Source organism: Monodelphis domestica, chromosome 1 (assembly GCF_027887165.1).
Source record: "Monodelphis domestica isolate mMonDom1 chromosome 1, mMonDom1.pri, whole genome shotgun sequence".
In the NCBI taxonomy this organism is placed as follows: domain Eukaryota; kingdom Metazoa; phylum Chordata; class Mammalia; order Didelphimorphia; family Didelphidae; genus Monodelphis; species Monodelphis domestica.
The window spans coordinates 479,421,827-479,436,156 of record NC_077227.1 but is presented as its reverse complement, the minus strand read 5'-3'; the positions used below and the strand labels follow the sequence as shown (position 1 = coordinate 479,436,156).

At 44.9% G+C, this 14,330-nt stretch overlaps 1 protein-coding gene across 1 annotated transcript in view; it reads right to left on the bottom strand.

Moving 5' to 3' along the window:
* CACNA1B (calcium voltage-gated channel subunit alpha1 B) overlaps positions 1–14,330 on the bottom strand; it is a 268,165-nt gene that overhangs the window by 20,202 nt on the left and 233,633 nt on the right. The window contains 3 exon segments of the mRNA XM_056812766.1: positions 349–446; positions 3,115–3,222; positions 5,858–5,966. Coding sequence (XP_056668744.1) covers positions 349–446; positions 3,115–3,222; positions 5,858–5,966 — 315 coding nt within the window.

The window sequence follows — 14,330 nt, the reverse complement described above, 5'->3', positions numbered from 1 at the left end:
GACAGCTCTTCATTCAGCCTTAAGGTCAGGATTGGGTGACCTCCTTCAAGAACCCAGGATAATCTCCATTCTATACCATGTCACTCATTGTTTTCCTTCTCATCACTCTCCTGATATTTTTCTAGAATGTAGTCAGAGCCTTTCAATCTAGTCTCTCATAAAATTAAGTCACTCATATAAACAGGATGCATGCTTAAGAAAAATGGCTGATTTCCCATTTGCAATTCTCTCCTAATTTTTAATTTTTTTTAATTTTAATTTAATTTAATTTAAATTTACTTTCCTGATTCCCAGTATGTTCCCCAAGAACCCCAAGCTCTTTATTCTCAATACTTAGTATATGCCTACCGGAGGCTGGTGACCTTGGTCGCGGGTGTTTTTGTTCTGCTTGTAGAAGTCAAAAATCATCAGAGCTGCGTAGACTTTTCCCACAGTCATCTCATCAGCTGGAGGCAGAAATGGAGGGGAGGAGGGAAATAAAGAAGAGGATGAGGAAGACATATATTATGAGCATGAGGGAAAAAAAGAGCAGAGAAGTCAGGGTGAATGTGGATCCAGACAAAGAATAGAGAAGAAAGAAAAAGGAAAAACAAGAGAGAAACAAGGTTCCTCCTGTTCCCACAAATACTAAATCCACAATGAGTCCATATCCAAAGTAGCCCAACTTTTCACTTATCCAATGATCTGCATCAGGAGAATATTGACTTTTTTAAATTTTCTCAATTCTGTCAATGGCACCATCATTTCCTTCCAAGTGGGTTCCAAATTTTGACATCATCTCTAATTCTTCTCTCCTTCACTTTATAGCAAATTCCTAAATTCTTTAGATTCTTCTTTTGAACTGGCTCATACATTTCATTCTTTCATTCTTTTATCCATCCATTCAACAAATATTGATTTACCTTAACAAAACCCTAACCCTATCCTAGGCATTCATCACCTCATGCTTGGATTACTACACTAGCCTTCTTGTTGACCTCCCTGCCTATAGTCCCTGTTCAAATGCATTCTGTCACCAAAAAAACCTTTCTTCAATCCAGCATCTCTGCCACATTCCTCTCCTTTACCAAGACTAAATTTCTCTTCCTAGATTCCAAAGCTCTCTATCATTTGGCCTCTATCTATTCTATTTTCTGCTCCTCGTCTGCCATATACACCAGTCATCACTCTGTGCTCCTACTTGGAATGGCCTTCCCTGGTAAAATCCTACCTTTTTCTTCATGACCTACTTTAAATTCAGTTTCTGGCAACTCAGACTATTCCAACTCACACTGAACTCTCTCTTTATGACCTTCTGTAGCACTTAAAGGCTACTCATCCATTACTCATCAAAGGGGGGGGGGACTTGCTAAATGCAACTCATCTACTTGAGGAAAGAATGAAAAATGACACAGATTTGGGACACGGGATACAGGGTAAATAGTGGTACCACAGACAGAAATGGCAAACTCATGAGAACCAATAGGTTTAGGGAGAAAGAAAATATTAGGTCTGAGTTTAGCTAAGGTATTTTTGAGGTAGTCAGATGCATTAAGGATACAAAGGCCCTATGCTTGGCTAGCTGTGCTGGCCCTGGATCGTGGGTAGCTTTATCCAGTTTTCTGATTGCCCTCAATACTCGGATAGAATCTGAGCCTTGGATGTGATCTCCCTGAACCCAACCCACACAGGAACAGAAATCTTCTTTACAAAAGTCCCAACAAATGGCTATTTAGTATCACTGGAAGAACTTTAGTGAAAAAGAACTCTCCCCAAGGGCAGCTGACTCAACTTTTAGAGAACTCTCATTGTTTTTCTTAAAAGGAGACAAAGATATTGTTTCCCTGAAATTTTTTACCCTGTATCCTTTGGAGCCATGTAGGACAAGCCTAATCCTTTCTCCACCCATGACCTTCAAAAACCCAAAGATAGTGATCACATGTCATCATGTCCCACCCCCAAGTACCCTAAATCATCTCCTCTATGAACTGAACATTTCAAGTTGTTTCAACTGATTTCATTTTCAAGATGGCTAAAGGCATAGCACATAGAGAGCATTCTTTGGGGCCAGGAAAACCTGGATTTAAGTCCCTCTCTGATACATGCTGGTAGTTTGATTTTGGTCAAGGCACTTAAACCCTCAGCATTCTAGGCAATTCTTTAAATCTTTAAGTTGAAGAGCAGGTGATAGCTTATGGTGGTTGAGGGAATTCCTTATACTGGTAGAAATCTCAAGTCCACTTCCTAATCTTTCTTTTAGGCTACCATCTATCCATATAGGACAATTTATTTCTTTTTTTATAAACCCTTACCTTCTGTCTTGGAACCTTGCATTGGTTCCAAGACAGAAGAGTGGTTAGGCAATGGGGGTCAAATGACTTGCCCAGGATTTTTGAACATTAAGACTTTGGGGGACAATAAAATGGATAACAAGGATACACCTTTTAAGCAGGGGAAGTTAATGGGATGAAAATGGGCTTTTCAAGGCTAATGCTTATAGAGTATATTAGAGAGATTAGAGGTTGGGACAACTAGGAGTCTACTAGTATATACAGTTTTGAGGTTATGAAGGTCTAGATTGAACCTTGGTTGTGAGAAAGATTAGCACTCACTACCCATTGCTCAGAAGTAAATTGTTGAGGGGACAGCTGGGTGGCTTAGTGGATTGAGAGCCAGGTTTAGAGACAGGAGGTCCTGGGTTCAAATCTAACCTCAGATACTTCCTAGCTGGGTGACCCTGGGCAAGTCACTTAACTGCTACTGCCTGGGCTTTACCACTCTTCTGCCTTAAAACCTATTGATTTTAAGGTGGAAGGTAAGGGTTTTTTAAAGACTATATGTACAGTATTAACAAAGGAGCAAGGTTATAGAAGACCTGCATTCCAAAAGCAATAACTACACCATTGGTCAGTAGCTTAAAGGATGTCCATTCTGACTTTTGCCACTGCTCCAGATCAAACTTCCCTCAAAGATCTTCATCTCCCATTTTCCCCACATCCCTTTCTTCTACTCCTTACCCTATATCTCTCTTTCTTCTTAGATTATCCTTGGCAAGGACTCTTGAGGGAGGAGATTAAATGGCTGGGGGTGGGTGGGTGGGTAGGGGCAGTCTGGCTGCTGTATCTTTTTACTTACGTTTATGTGGTGGCACCAACAAGTCCAGTGTCTTCTGGGGCAGATTAGCCCAAACAGATGCAATCTCCTTCCTCAATTCTGCATCACACTGATGTTGTTTCATCCCAGCTATAGATCCAAAGCAAGGAGAGGGAGAGGAAGAGAAAGGTTCCTTAGATCACTCAATGAGTATTTATTAAATATCTGCTGAGTGGAAGGCACTGCTCTGTGCTATAGGGGACATTAAGAATCCTTGCATTAGATTAAAGTAGACTTTCCCCTTTATTTTTATTGAGGGGTTGTGTCTATTGTTTTCTTTTATAATGTGACTAATATGGAAATAAGTTTTGCATGATTTCACATATATAATCAGTATCAGATTGCTTGCCTTCTCAAGGGGCAGGGGAGGAGTGGGAGAGAGGGAGAGAATTAGGAAATCAAATTTTAAAAAATGTAATTGGGAAATATTTAACAAAATAAATAAAAAATATTTCTTTTTGAGAAAGAATCCCTGCACTCAAGAAGCTCACAATCTAAGAGGAGAAAGAATTCAAAACTAATTCTGACAAATGCCATTTTTGAGGCACAAAGTGCTAAAAGATAATGACTGATCACTTGCACTTGAGGTGATCAAAGAAGCCTTCAGGGGAAAGGTATTATGTGATCTAGGCCTGCAAGGATGGCATAAATACATGATGGATTGCATTTCAACAGAAAGATATAGGAGAAAAGGTATTTCACGTGAGGGAAGAAGCATAAACAATGAATGACACAGGAGGCAAGAAAGCAGAAAGGTGTATGAGGAATGTCAATGCAATGCAGTTTGGCTAGAGTGGAGAGTACAATGATGGGAAATAATATGAGATAAGGCTGGAAAGTTAAATTGTAGACAAACTGTGAAGCGCCTTTAGTCCCAAACCAACAGGTTTGGACTTTATCCTGTGGGTGCTGGGGAGGCATAAGGGTTCTAGGCAGGGGAGTGATATTATCAAAGCCACACATCAGGAAGATTAATCGGTCAGCCTGTGAAGCATGTGTAAAAAGGGGGAGAATTTGAATGTGGGAGGACTGGTTTAGGAAGCTAATACAAGGCTGATAATAAAGCCCTGGAATGGTGAGAAAGGGTTGGATTCAAAACATAGAAAGTATTCTTGGCTCGCCTCTTAGTTCCCCACCTGAAAGGTTAGTGTTTTATAGAGACAGAACTGAAATCTGTATTTTCCCTCATCTAGGTGGTGTGTGTTAGTTTCTAGCCATGTTCATTCATTACTTGTCTTTCCCTGTGAACAGTATTTCTCTCAGGGACAATATCCCACCCTTTCACGAGGCAAGGAGCACTGTAGGCATAGCATCCTCATTAGATGATCTCGAAAGCCCAACAACTTTCCTTGGCCAGAATAAGGTAAAGGGCCAGCAGCCACTTAGGAAATGAAAATAATGAGAAAAGGTAGGCAGCAAATGAAGAGGGGAAGCCAGAGGCATTTCCAGTTGTACAGACTGCCACAGCCCAGGCCTTTTCTAGGTTTCTTGGGTACCGTCATGATCAAATGCTAAGCTGAAAGTTAGCCCAAGTTCTCAATCTGGGCTTTGTAGATTTTGAGGGAATCTCTTTTATCCTCCCATGTCTTTTCTGCCTAGTGCTCCCAGGGAGGTGATCCAAGAAGAAGAACGACAGTGTCCCAAACCATTTCTTCTTCCTTTCTTCCATATGTATCTTTGGCTCACACTGAGCTCTTTTTCTCTGAACTTTTATAGCCTTGAATTCAGTATGTCAGAACCCAGCACTTCACCACTCTCCAAATCATTCTCTAATTGTTTCTCATAAGCCTCGTATCCACAGACTTGGAAGCCCTGTGCAGAAAATTAGCTTTTCTTATTGCTTCAAGCACAGTGAATAAATAGCAAGGCTGGAAGCACAATAAAGGCAGAAATATATTTCTGACTCAACATGGTTTAAGAACTAATGGAAAAATAATGTGGTTATTCTCTTTTTGGAAGGGCTTGGCCGTTATTCCTGTGAATGTCTTAATCAGGTCATGCAGGAAGAAGGAAGGTCTTCTTCTGGGGGTACAGGGGACAGAAGTCCTGAGACAGGCCCGGGAGTCTTCCTGTTCCCTCTATCTTGAGTTCTTACCCATATTTTAAAACCCAACTCAAATGCCACTTTGTCCAGAACCTCTTCCCTCTTAGTAACAGTCTCTCCACTCTCCACATATTAGACTCTGTTCTGTACTTCTCTTACACAATTATATATTATTGTGTTCTATAGATATTTCTGCATGCCACCACCCCCATTAGACTACAAGTGCCATGACGGCAAGAACTCTGTCTGTTCTTTTTAGTTGAAGTGCAGTAGTTTTAAGTGGGAAAACCATAGGGCTCTGCCTTGTATCCGTCAAACAGAAAGCCAGGCCAATGATGCAAGGAAAAAAGAAAACGCCTGTGTTTAAGCACAATTTGGAACATTGGGGTTTGGGTTTTTTTTTTTTTGCATGTTTAGAATGCTGAAATGTCTTTTGAAGCAAAGTAAACAGTATTACGCTTTTAAAAAATGAACTGTGTCTATCTCACTGTGTACCTGGCTGTCTTGGCTTATAGTGCTCTTCCTGGAGAATAAAGTGAACTTTTGCTTTTGTCAGAGATTCAAGGCTTGGAGCACAGCTTAGTCCTCTTCTCAGGCTGTGCTTGAGCAAGAATGAAGGCAGATACTGTGTGGCTCCTGATTTCAACCCTCCTCAGGGTGTCAGCCCTTTTACCTCCTCACCTGGTGCAAGTTTGATGTCCAGAGCCGTCCGGATGAGGGCCATCAAGGTGGAAGTGAAGTGCACAGTCATGTCCTCATTGGAAATGGGCATGTTCATTCGCACCAGGCGCTGAGGAGAGACCCAAGTGTGGGTCAGGATGAGGGCCCGGCCTGCCAGCCACCCTCTTGTCTCCCCTCCCCCTCCCCACTGCTGGCTTGAGGGCTTAGGAAAGGTTAAGCTTTGGTGCGCTTGTGGCCTGCCCTCGTCTCCCAGGAGGGAATGACGGGGGGCTGAGCTAAGTAGAGGGGGGGAAGTTTGCCAGCATTCCTAGTTTCCCTCAAAGCCAGCCTGATTTCTCAGGCCAAACCAGGACCGATTTAAACTTAGCTTTTTTTCTCATCAAAAGGCAAGCGAGGCTCCCATCAAAGGAGACCTAACGAGAAGAGAGCTTCCCCAGGACACAGGCCAAGTCTCTGCTCTCTCAGCTGTGCCTTCCCTTCCCTCAAGCTCTCTGATCCTGGCAAAGGCCTACCTTGAGGCTCAGGCACTCATGTCCTCTTCTGCCTCCACTGCACAGGGGAAGGAAAAGCCAGGAGTTCTGTCGCTAGCCCCTAACAGTGTGACACTGCAGAGAGCCCGAACCCCTGGCTGGACAGGACGTCCCTGCCCTCTCTGGGTGCTGGGCGTCGAAGGGGAGCCTCTGTGCCCCTCGCCTTGGGCTGACTTGGCATGCCCCCTCACCCCTCCACCTTCTAGCTCCCCCCTCCCTGCTTCCATGGCTAACTCTTCTTGGCTTGGCTCATTTCTCCACAGGCAGAAGAAATGAGGTTTCCAGGCAGTCACAGAGGAAGCTACAGGGCCTTAAGCCTCAGCTTGTTCCAGTGACCTATGCAACAACATGACCAAGCTGCTCTGCCTTACCCTTATCCTTGGCCCCTGGCGGTTCTTTTGCACAGAAGCTACTCTCTATCAAGATGGGGGGTGGTCCACAAGTGGATACAAGGTCCCTTATCCCCCCCAAAGTGAATGGGGATTGTTAGCACCACCCCTACACCTAAGAGGACTTTCCCAGAATGATCTCCCCGTGCTCCTTGAGCCAGGCTGCTGCCTTCAGAACTAAAACTTGCCTGTCAAACCTCCCAGGCACAACTCATTCCTTGGGGCGGCAGGATTCAGAAAGATCTATCTCAGCCAGAAAAGATACAGACGACCATTTGCAGGGAGACTATGGGAGGTGATCCCTGCTTGATGATTTCCCATGACTTTAGGAAGAATCATGGCAGCTCAGGACGGAAAGGGATGTCAGGGATCATCTACTCTAGGAGGAAGCAGGAATCCTTTCTCTGTGTATAAGAGCTTTAGGCACAGGGAAGTGGCCCACACCACTTCCTGACACCTCTAATTGTTTGGAGCTTGTCTGTATCAAACTGAAATCTTCCCCTTTTGCCACTTTCATCCACTGTTTTAAATTCTGCCCTATTGGGCAACCAAGCAGAACTCATCTATCTAATCCTTCTTACAAGAGCCTCCAAACAGCTCAAATCTAGAGAAAGCTCTACCCATTTCCCAGGCCACAATAGCCCAGAGATCAGAATAGGAGAAAAGCATAAAGCATAAAGGAAGCCTACGACCTGAGGATGCTGGCCCTGGGGTAGGCAGGATAGCCTGTAACCTACAGGAGGTATATGAACTGATCCTTGGGATCTTGGGGTCAGTGTTAATCAACAAGAAAACGTCCATTAAATAAAAGGATTTGACCCTTTCCCCAAGGATTTGTCCAGCCAGGTCACCTGCGGGTCTCTTAGAAGACAGCTCCTTCAGGCCTTGTGGAAGCAGTCTGCATGGTGCACTGAGCCCAAAATAGCTTCTTTTCTGTTTCCATTGGGGACCCCATGCCCAACCCAGAGAGGACTGCTAATCCCTGTACCCAGAGAGCGTGTGTGGAGTCAAGTCACCCCGGAGAAACCGCCAGGTTTCAGCTTTGTAAGAGGAGGGTTGGCTCCTCAACTGAAGGCCCAGACCCTGAGCCTTCCTGCAGAACTGAGCTCATTCGGACGTCATCCTCCCCATCACCAGGGAGTGAGTCTCTTCCGGAGGCAAGATGACGGGCAGCAAGAGTCCTACACATCTGAGAAATGAGGTCACTATCCCAGCTTTGCTGTCTGGCCCAGCACTTGTGGGCCAAGGGGGAGGCCCCGTGGGGAACCTTGTTCGTTGGCCTCCAAGACAGCTAATCTGGATCATCCTCTTGGCTGCTCTCTTGGTAATAACCTGAACGGAAGTCCAGAATCAGTTCAAATGAATGATTCTCAGACCCCTTTCCAGGGTAGCCCTTCATATCTGCCATGCCGACAGCAGAATTTCTTTAAGGAATTTGAACTTCAAATCAGCAGCATTTAATATTTGGAGTGGGGGAGTGAAGGGGACACAGAGAAAGGAAAATGCTGTCAAATTCGGTCCCTAGCTCTACATTTTCTCTGCCCATTTTGGCCACTGCCCCCTCCTAACCCACAGGCCCTTCCTTACCCCATCCCATTTAGTGTTCAAGGGAAGGATCCTTTTTAGCTGGGATATGCTTGGGGAAAGCCTTAGAGATGTCAGGCCTCATAACTCATTTCATTCATGATCTAGGCCCAGCCTAAGAAATGGCAGGCTCCAGTGGCAGCTACAGGACATGGCCCTAACCCAATCTTTTCCCTCTGCTGGGCCAGGGAGCAGATGTCAGAGATGGCTGCCCCCTCCCCACTGGGGGCTAGGAAAACAAGCTTCTCTGTCCTGGGTATTCAGACCCAATCGGAAATGCTGGCAAAGTTCCAATTTAATGTATCCAATGGGGAGGGGTCCCCCAGGCAACAGGCCCTGGCCTCTCAGCGCACAAAAGGTTAGAACACATACAGTCAATATTCTGTGCAATCCAATGGTTAACTTACTGCAGGAGGTTGAAGGAGTCCCACTTCAGTGAGAGAGAGAAGGTTAGGGATGGAAAGAGACAGAAGATGCATGGGCGTGAAGAATAAGCAGATGAATCCTAACTTCTGTCAGGAGAGCTCCATCCTGGGGTGGGCCAGGAGCTGACACAGTGGGCCTTGGTTTTTCTCTTGGAATATGGCCTTAGGAGCATCAGGGGATATTCTCCTTTGGCATCTGTTTTGCTTTTCAGACATTTCCTGGAATCTTTCCAGGATGCCTCTAAAAGAGCCAAATCAGCCTGCCTATTTGAAAAAGCCTTGAGACTATAGCTTACTTAACTGTGCCTAGCTGGTGGGTTTGTGGCTGACTTAGACCTTATATGTCTATCAATTTCCATAAATGCTCTAGATGAACTTCCCCTGACACCCCCTTCTCTACAACCACATCTACCTTCTTGCCAATGAATAGGGGCCAAAGAGTCGCCCAGGTTCTTCTTTTCCTGAAGCTCTTGGCACCTTGCCTAGTGTCAGCCCTTGTCTCTGAGGTTCCACATGCTGTCAGCCAGAAAGAATAATCCCTGAGTAGGGACCAGCTGGCACTTCCAAGGCGTCAAGAGAAGTAGGGTTCTCTTTCCACTTTCCACCCTAACTTGCATCCACTATCCTTAGTACCTTGGTCAGGCCCTGAAGCCTGTTCCCAGAAAACCTCCAGGTATGATGCACACTGAAAGAACTCTTTGGAATGCTGCCATTGGAAACACATCCCTTGGCTGCCTCCTGTACAGGTAAAGCAGCTTCACAAGTTACAGTCATGCTTGCCTGAGAGTCCCTTCCCCACTCTTGTCTCCACAACCTTCATCTGAACAGACACAGGGAGCTACTTTGGTGAGAGAAGGGAAGAAAGGTCATCCTTCTTTTAGGATGGATGTTGGAAAGAGGGGGAAGCAGAAGAACCTGTGTTCTACGTGATGGCAGAACGCAGGTATGGTTGGCAGGGTTGGAATCAACAATTCAGGGCCTCCACTATGACCTGGAAATGATCTCCCAATAAAATCCTTATTGAAATAATAAATTACTGCTCATGTGTCTCTACCATTTTATGTGAATGGCTACACTGACTCTTGAAAGCCAGAGCTTCTCCTTCCTGGGACCCTGAGACCAAACTTCATAAACTTCCATCTATTGTTGCTTTGTGAATACTCCACTCTTTCTGGCCTGCCTCAAACTATGCTGAAGAGACTTTCTACCAACTCAGTACTTGGCTACAGACCATATAAGCCTAAAAAGAGGAAAAAGAGGTGATCCTTGTTGATCCTTGTTTCTCTATCCTACCCCCCTCCCTGCCTCAGATATCATTTTTCTGAATTCTGTGGTCTGGCATACTTCCTCACTTCATAATTCCTGGCACATAGTAAATGCTTATTAAATATTGTATGTCTGTTCTGTCTGTCTTTCAGTCAAAAAACTTTGGGTCTCTGGCCCAGGACTACAGACAAGAGGGAGGTAGCCCTGGATTCTGTCTCTAGGTCAGCCATTAATGAACTCTAGTCAGAGATCAGTCCCACACAGTAACCATCTCTTCCTACCCTGCTTGATTTCCCTTCCATAGGAATGAATAAGGGTGACTGACAGACTGTTGGATGAATGGATGGGGATTAGAGTCTAATGTTTGCTCCAGGTCACTAGACCTGCACAGCCTTATAGCCTGGGATCTGAATCATTTCTCTCATCTCACCTGGTTTTCTTCAAGATTCACTCAATGATTTGCTTCTACATGAATCCTCTCCAGCTTCCTTCAGTTGTTAGTGGCTCTTCCTCCCAAAACAATTCGGTTCATGTATACTATCTATAGACTTCTATACATGCATGAGATCTCTCTTACTAGAATTTAAGTTCTTGGAGGACAAGGATTTTCACTTGGGCTTTCTGTCCCTCCACCTCCAAGCACAGTATCTAGCACATATTGCTGATTGATGGTGGCTAATAGAACAGGAACTTTTCAACAAAAGGTGGTTGTTGAAGTGGGCCTGGGGAAAGGTCCTTGGCGAAAACTCTACCAGACGTATCTGCCAGAGCTGGGAAAGGCTTTAGAGTTTGTCTACTTCAATCTCCTCTTTTTACAGAGTGGATAATTGGGGCTCAAAGAAAAGTAACTTACAAGATAATGTAGCTATTGCAGAACAGAACAAGGTCCAGAATGTAAGTTTCCTCAACCCCCAAGCTAATATTTTCCTTTGTGTCTTTTGTATCTTCTATAAGAAGCCATTGAAATGAACTTGCCAGGAGAGCCCTGAGCTCATAAAGGGGACAATCAGTACTGTCCATACCATTGACTCATTTCCTTTTCCAGAGGCTCCCTCAAGTGTGGGGAATGGAGGTCTGGTCTGATGCCCCTGCTGACAGTGAAGGAATGACTTAGCATCCTGGCCTGTCACCTACAGCACTGGTTTCCATGGGGTAAGCAAAGGTAGATTCCTCCCCTTTGGAGTCATGGCTTAGCAGGTCCTGGGTGGGCTCCTAGCCTTGAGATAGGAGAGGACTAAACACCTAGGAGGAAGCGAGCACATTCAGTGCTTCATATGGAGCCTTTACTTTGGCCATTTCGAAGAAGATTTTGTTGTTATTGTTGAGTTATTTCAATTTTGTCCAACTTTTTGTGATCCCATTTGGGATTTTCTTGGCAAAGATACTGGAGTGGTTTGCCATTTCCTTCTCCAGTTCATTTTACAGATGAGGAAACTGAGGCAGCATCATAGAGCTAGTAAGTGTCTGAGGCTGAATTTAAACTTGGGTCTTACTGACTCCAGACCCATGTTCTATCTACTACACCACCTAGCTGCTAGCACAATAGCTGCTGCCTCAGAGAATTTATTCATGGCCTGGAAACCTGGGGTGAGAAAATCTCTGCAACAACCACAAACCGGCAGGCAAGGGCAGAGGAAGAAGGAGCCTAAGGAGCTTTTACAGAAGTCCTGGCATACCCCTTCTAAGCAGCTAAGACTGTCAGAAAAGTCTGAGATTCTCTCTGTGTCTGTATCTCTTTTTCTCTCTATGACTTTCTTTGTTTCTGTCTCTCTTAATTCAAAGTACAATTATGATTTTTTTTTGTAGGAGAGAGGCACTAAAAACTAAGGGAATTAGGAAAGGCCTCTTATAATTGGTGCCAGAGCTGAGCTTTTAAGGAAACCTGGAATTCTAAGTGGGATATGTGGGAAAGGAGTGCATGCCAGGTGTGGGAGATGGCCTTATGCAAAAATACTGAGAAAGGAAATGGAGTGTCATGTGTGAGGCACTGGAAGAAGCCCAGCTTGGCTGGACTGATAAAATGCATGAATAATCACTAGCATTTATGCTTTAAGATTGAAAAGCACTTTATAAATATTATTTCATTTAGTACCACCCTACGACGTAGGTGCTATTATTATCTCCATTTTATAGATGAAGAAGCAGAAGTAACAGAAGTTAAGTGACTTTTCCTAGGTCACATAGCTAGCAAATATATGAGGCTAGGTGTCAACTCAAGTCTTTCTGACTCCAGGACCAGAACTCTATCTACACACTGAGAAACACACAGGGGAGCAATGTATAATAAGGCTAAAAGCTCATGCTTTTTTATGGGTGAAGGTAATGGGCTGAATACATCAAATAAAAGGATGAAATCCAACTAGAATCCATAAGAGCATCTTACAATAAAGTGATCTCTGCAACTTACTGTGTGACCTTGGGCAAGTTACTGCAACTCTGGGCCTTGGTTTCCTTCTCCATAAAATTTGGGAGTTAAACTATATGATCTCCAAGGTCTCTTCCAGCTCCGACATTCTATGATATTATAATCAGAGGTATGACTAGCTTTCATTCTGGTTGTTAAGCTTTCTCCCACTAATCCAAAGGGCTTTCCAAGCATGTAGGTTAAGCATTTTATGGAAGCTTTTAAAGGAATGGTAATAACCCAACCGGCAGATAATAAAGGACATTATTACTTGAAGAACACACTAATCATTGAAATAACTAGTCTATTAAAAATGTTTTCCATGAAAGAATATTATGTAGACCAAATATATTTATCTCAACATTGCTTGCTGTTGGAAATTCTAGTTAATTCATCTGCCATGACAATCTGCATACTCCATGGGCAGGCATCCTCTCCAACAGCAATGCTTGGAAGCCAAGAATTTTGCTACTTTCCATACCATCCTCTTTGGAAAATACTTTTTGACTGCTAGGGAAAGCTTCCCCTTTCACCATTTCCTCAGAAACAGACTCAGTTCCTCTACCTACTGAGCCGGACTCCCTCTTTGGTCCCTGGAGACCCTAAAAAACAAACCCAGCCTTGCAAACAGCTCATCCCTCACTTGGCTCAGGCTCATGAAGGCATGCCTCGTGAACAGAAGAGTCTTCTGATTTCAGCGACATTCAGTGATGAGTCTCTTGGAGTAGGGGGTAGGGAAAGACCGGAGGAAGGGAAGGGCTGATCCAGGTTAGGATTTGTTTGCTAGGTTGGGGTGGTGCATGATTTACTAAATATCTTCCCTTCTCTTTTGCCATTTTCCTGGTCTTTCCACGACTCTGCAGCATCCCCTGCTGGCCTCCCCAGTTCGTATGGATGGAGCTCTCCTGCTTCTGAATGAGGTCAAAGACACTTACATGCAGGCATTACAAGACAAGCATCAAGACCCATGCACGCCAACTCTGCCGCAGGGCCTGCTTCTGACTAGCTGAGGAGAGAGGAAAGTAAAAAGCATCAGCCTCCTGGAGGGAGGCTGGTGACATATAAGAACCACCACACGAGCTGCACTGAGACAGTCACCAGAGACACAGGGATCCAAACACAAAGACACATGGGGAGCACCAGGACAGACAGAGGCGAGTACAAGGGAACAACACAAGCTGGCAGAGGGAGAAGAGAATCATTGAAAGTGGAGGAAGGCAAGAGGATCAAAGCCTTGGCCAGGAGGTGAAAGAAAGCAGACAAGAGGCAGAGCCTAAAGCCTGACTTGGTTCTCCAGTCCAGAAGAGCCTAGGAGCTCAGTTCCAGGGCTGTGGGCAGGGAGTCTGGTTACAGATTCATTTGGTTTTTTGGGGGGGGAGTGGGGAGATTGGGAAGACCTGAGCACCCCACCCGGCACCTCCCAGAAGCCTGGGCTTGAGAGAGGTTGGGGCTAAGGTGAAGCCATTATCATCCTGAAGACAGAGGCTGCTGGGGTAAAGGTGGCGTGAATTCTGCAATGCCTGCTTGCTCACTCATGCAAGCAGGTATGATAACCTCGGAGCTGAGCCCTTCATTGGGGTTCACCCTGAAAAAGTCAGGTGGAATAGGCACCAGGAGCTTGCTGAGAGTGGGGAACAAAGACCCTCTAGGTCAAACTCAAACTGGGGCACTTTGGCTGTCCTTGGAGTGTTTCCTGGGGAAGTCAATGTTCCTGTCTGTGTTCTTGTTTCTAAATGGATGGGCCAAAATCACCTAGAGCTAGCTGGAACTTTGGGGCACTAGAATCTACCATAGATAGACCTGGGGTGGGGAAGTGCTAGAGCCACAGTCAGGAGAGGGGACAAACACATCCTGCAGGAATATTCTTTTCATTTG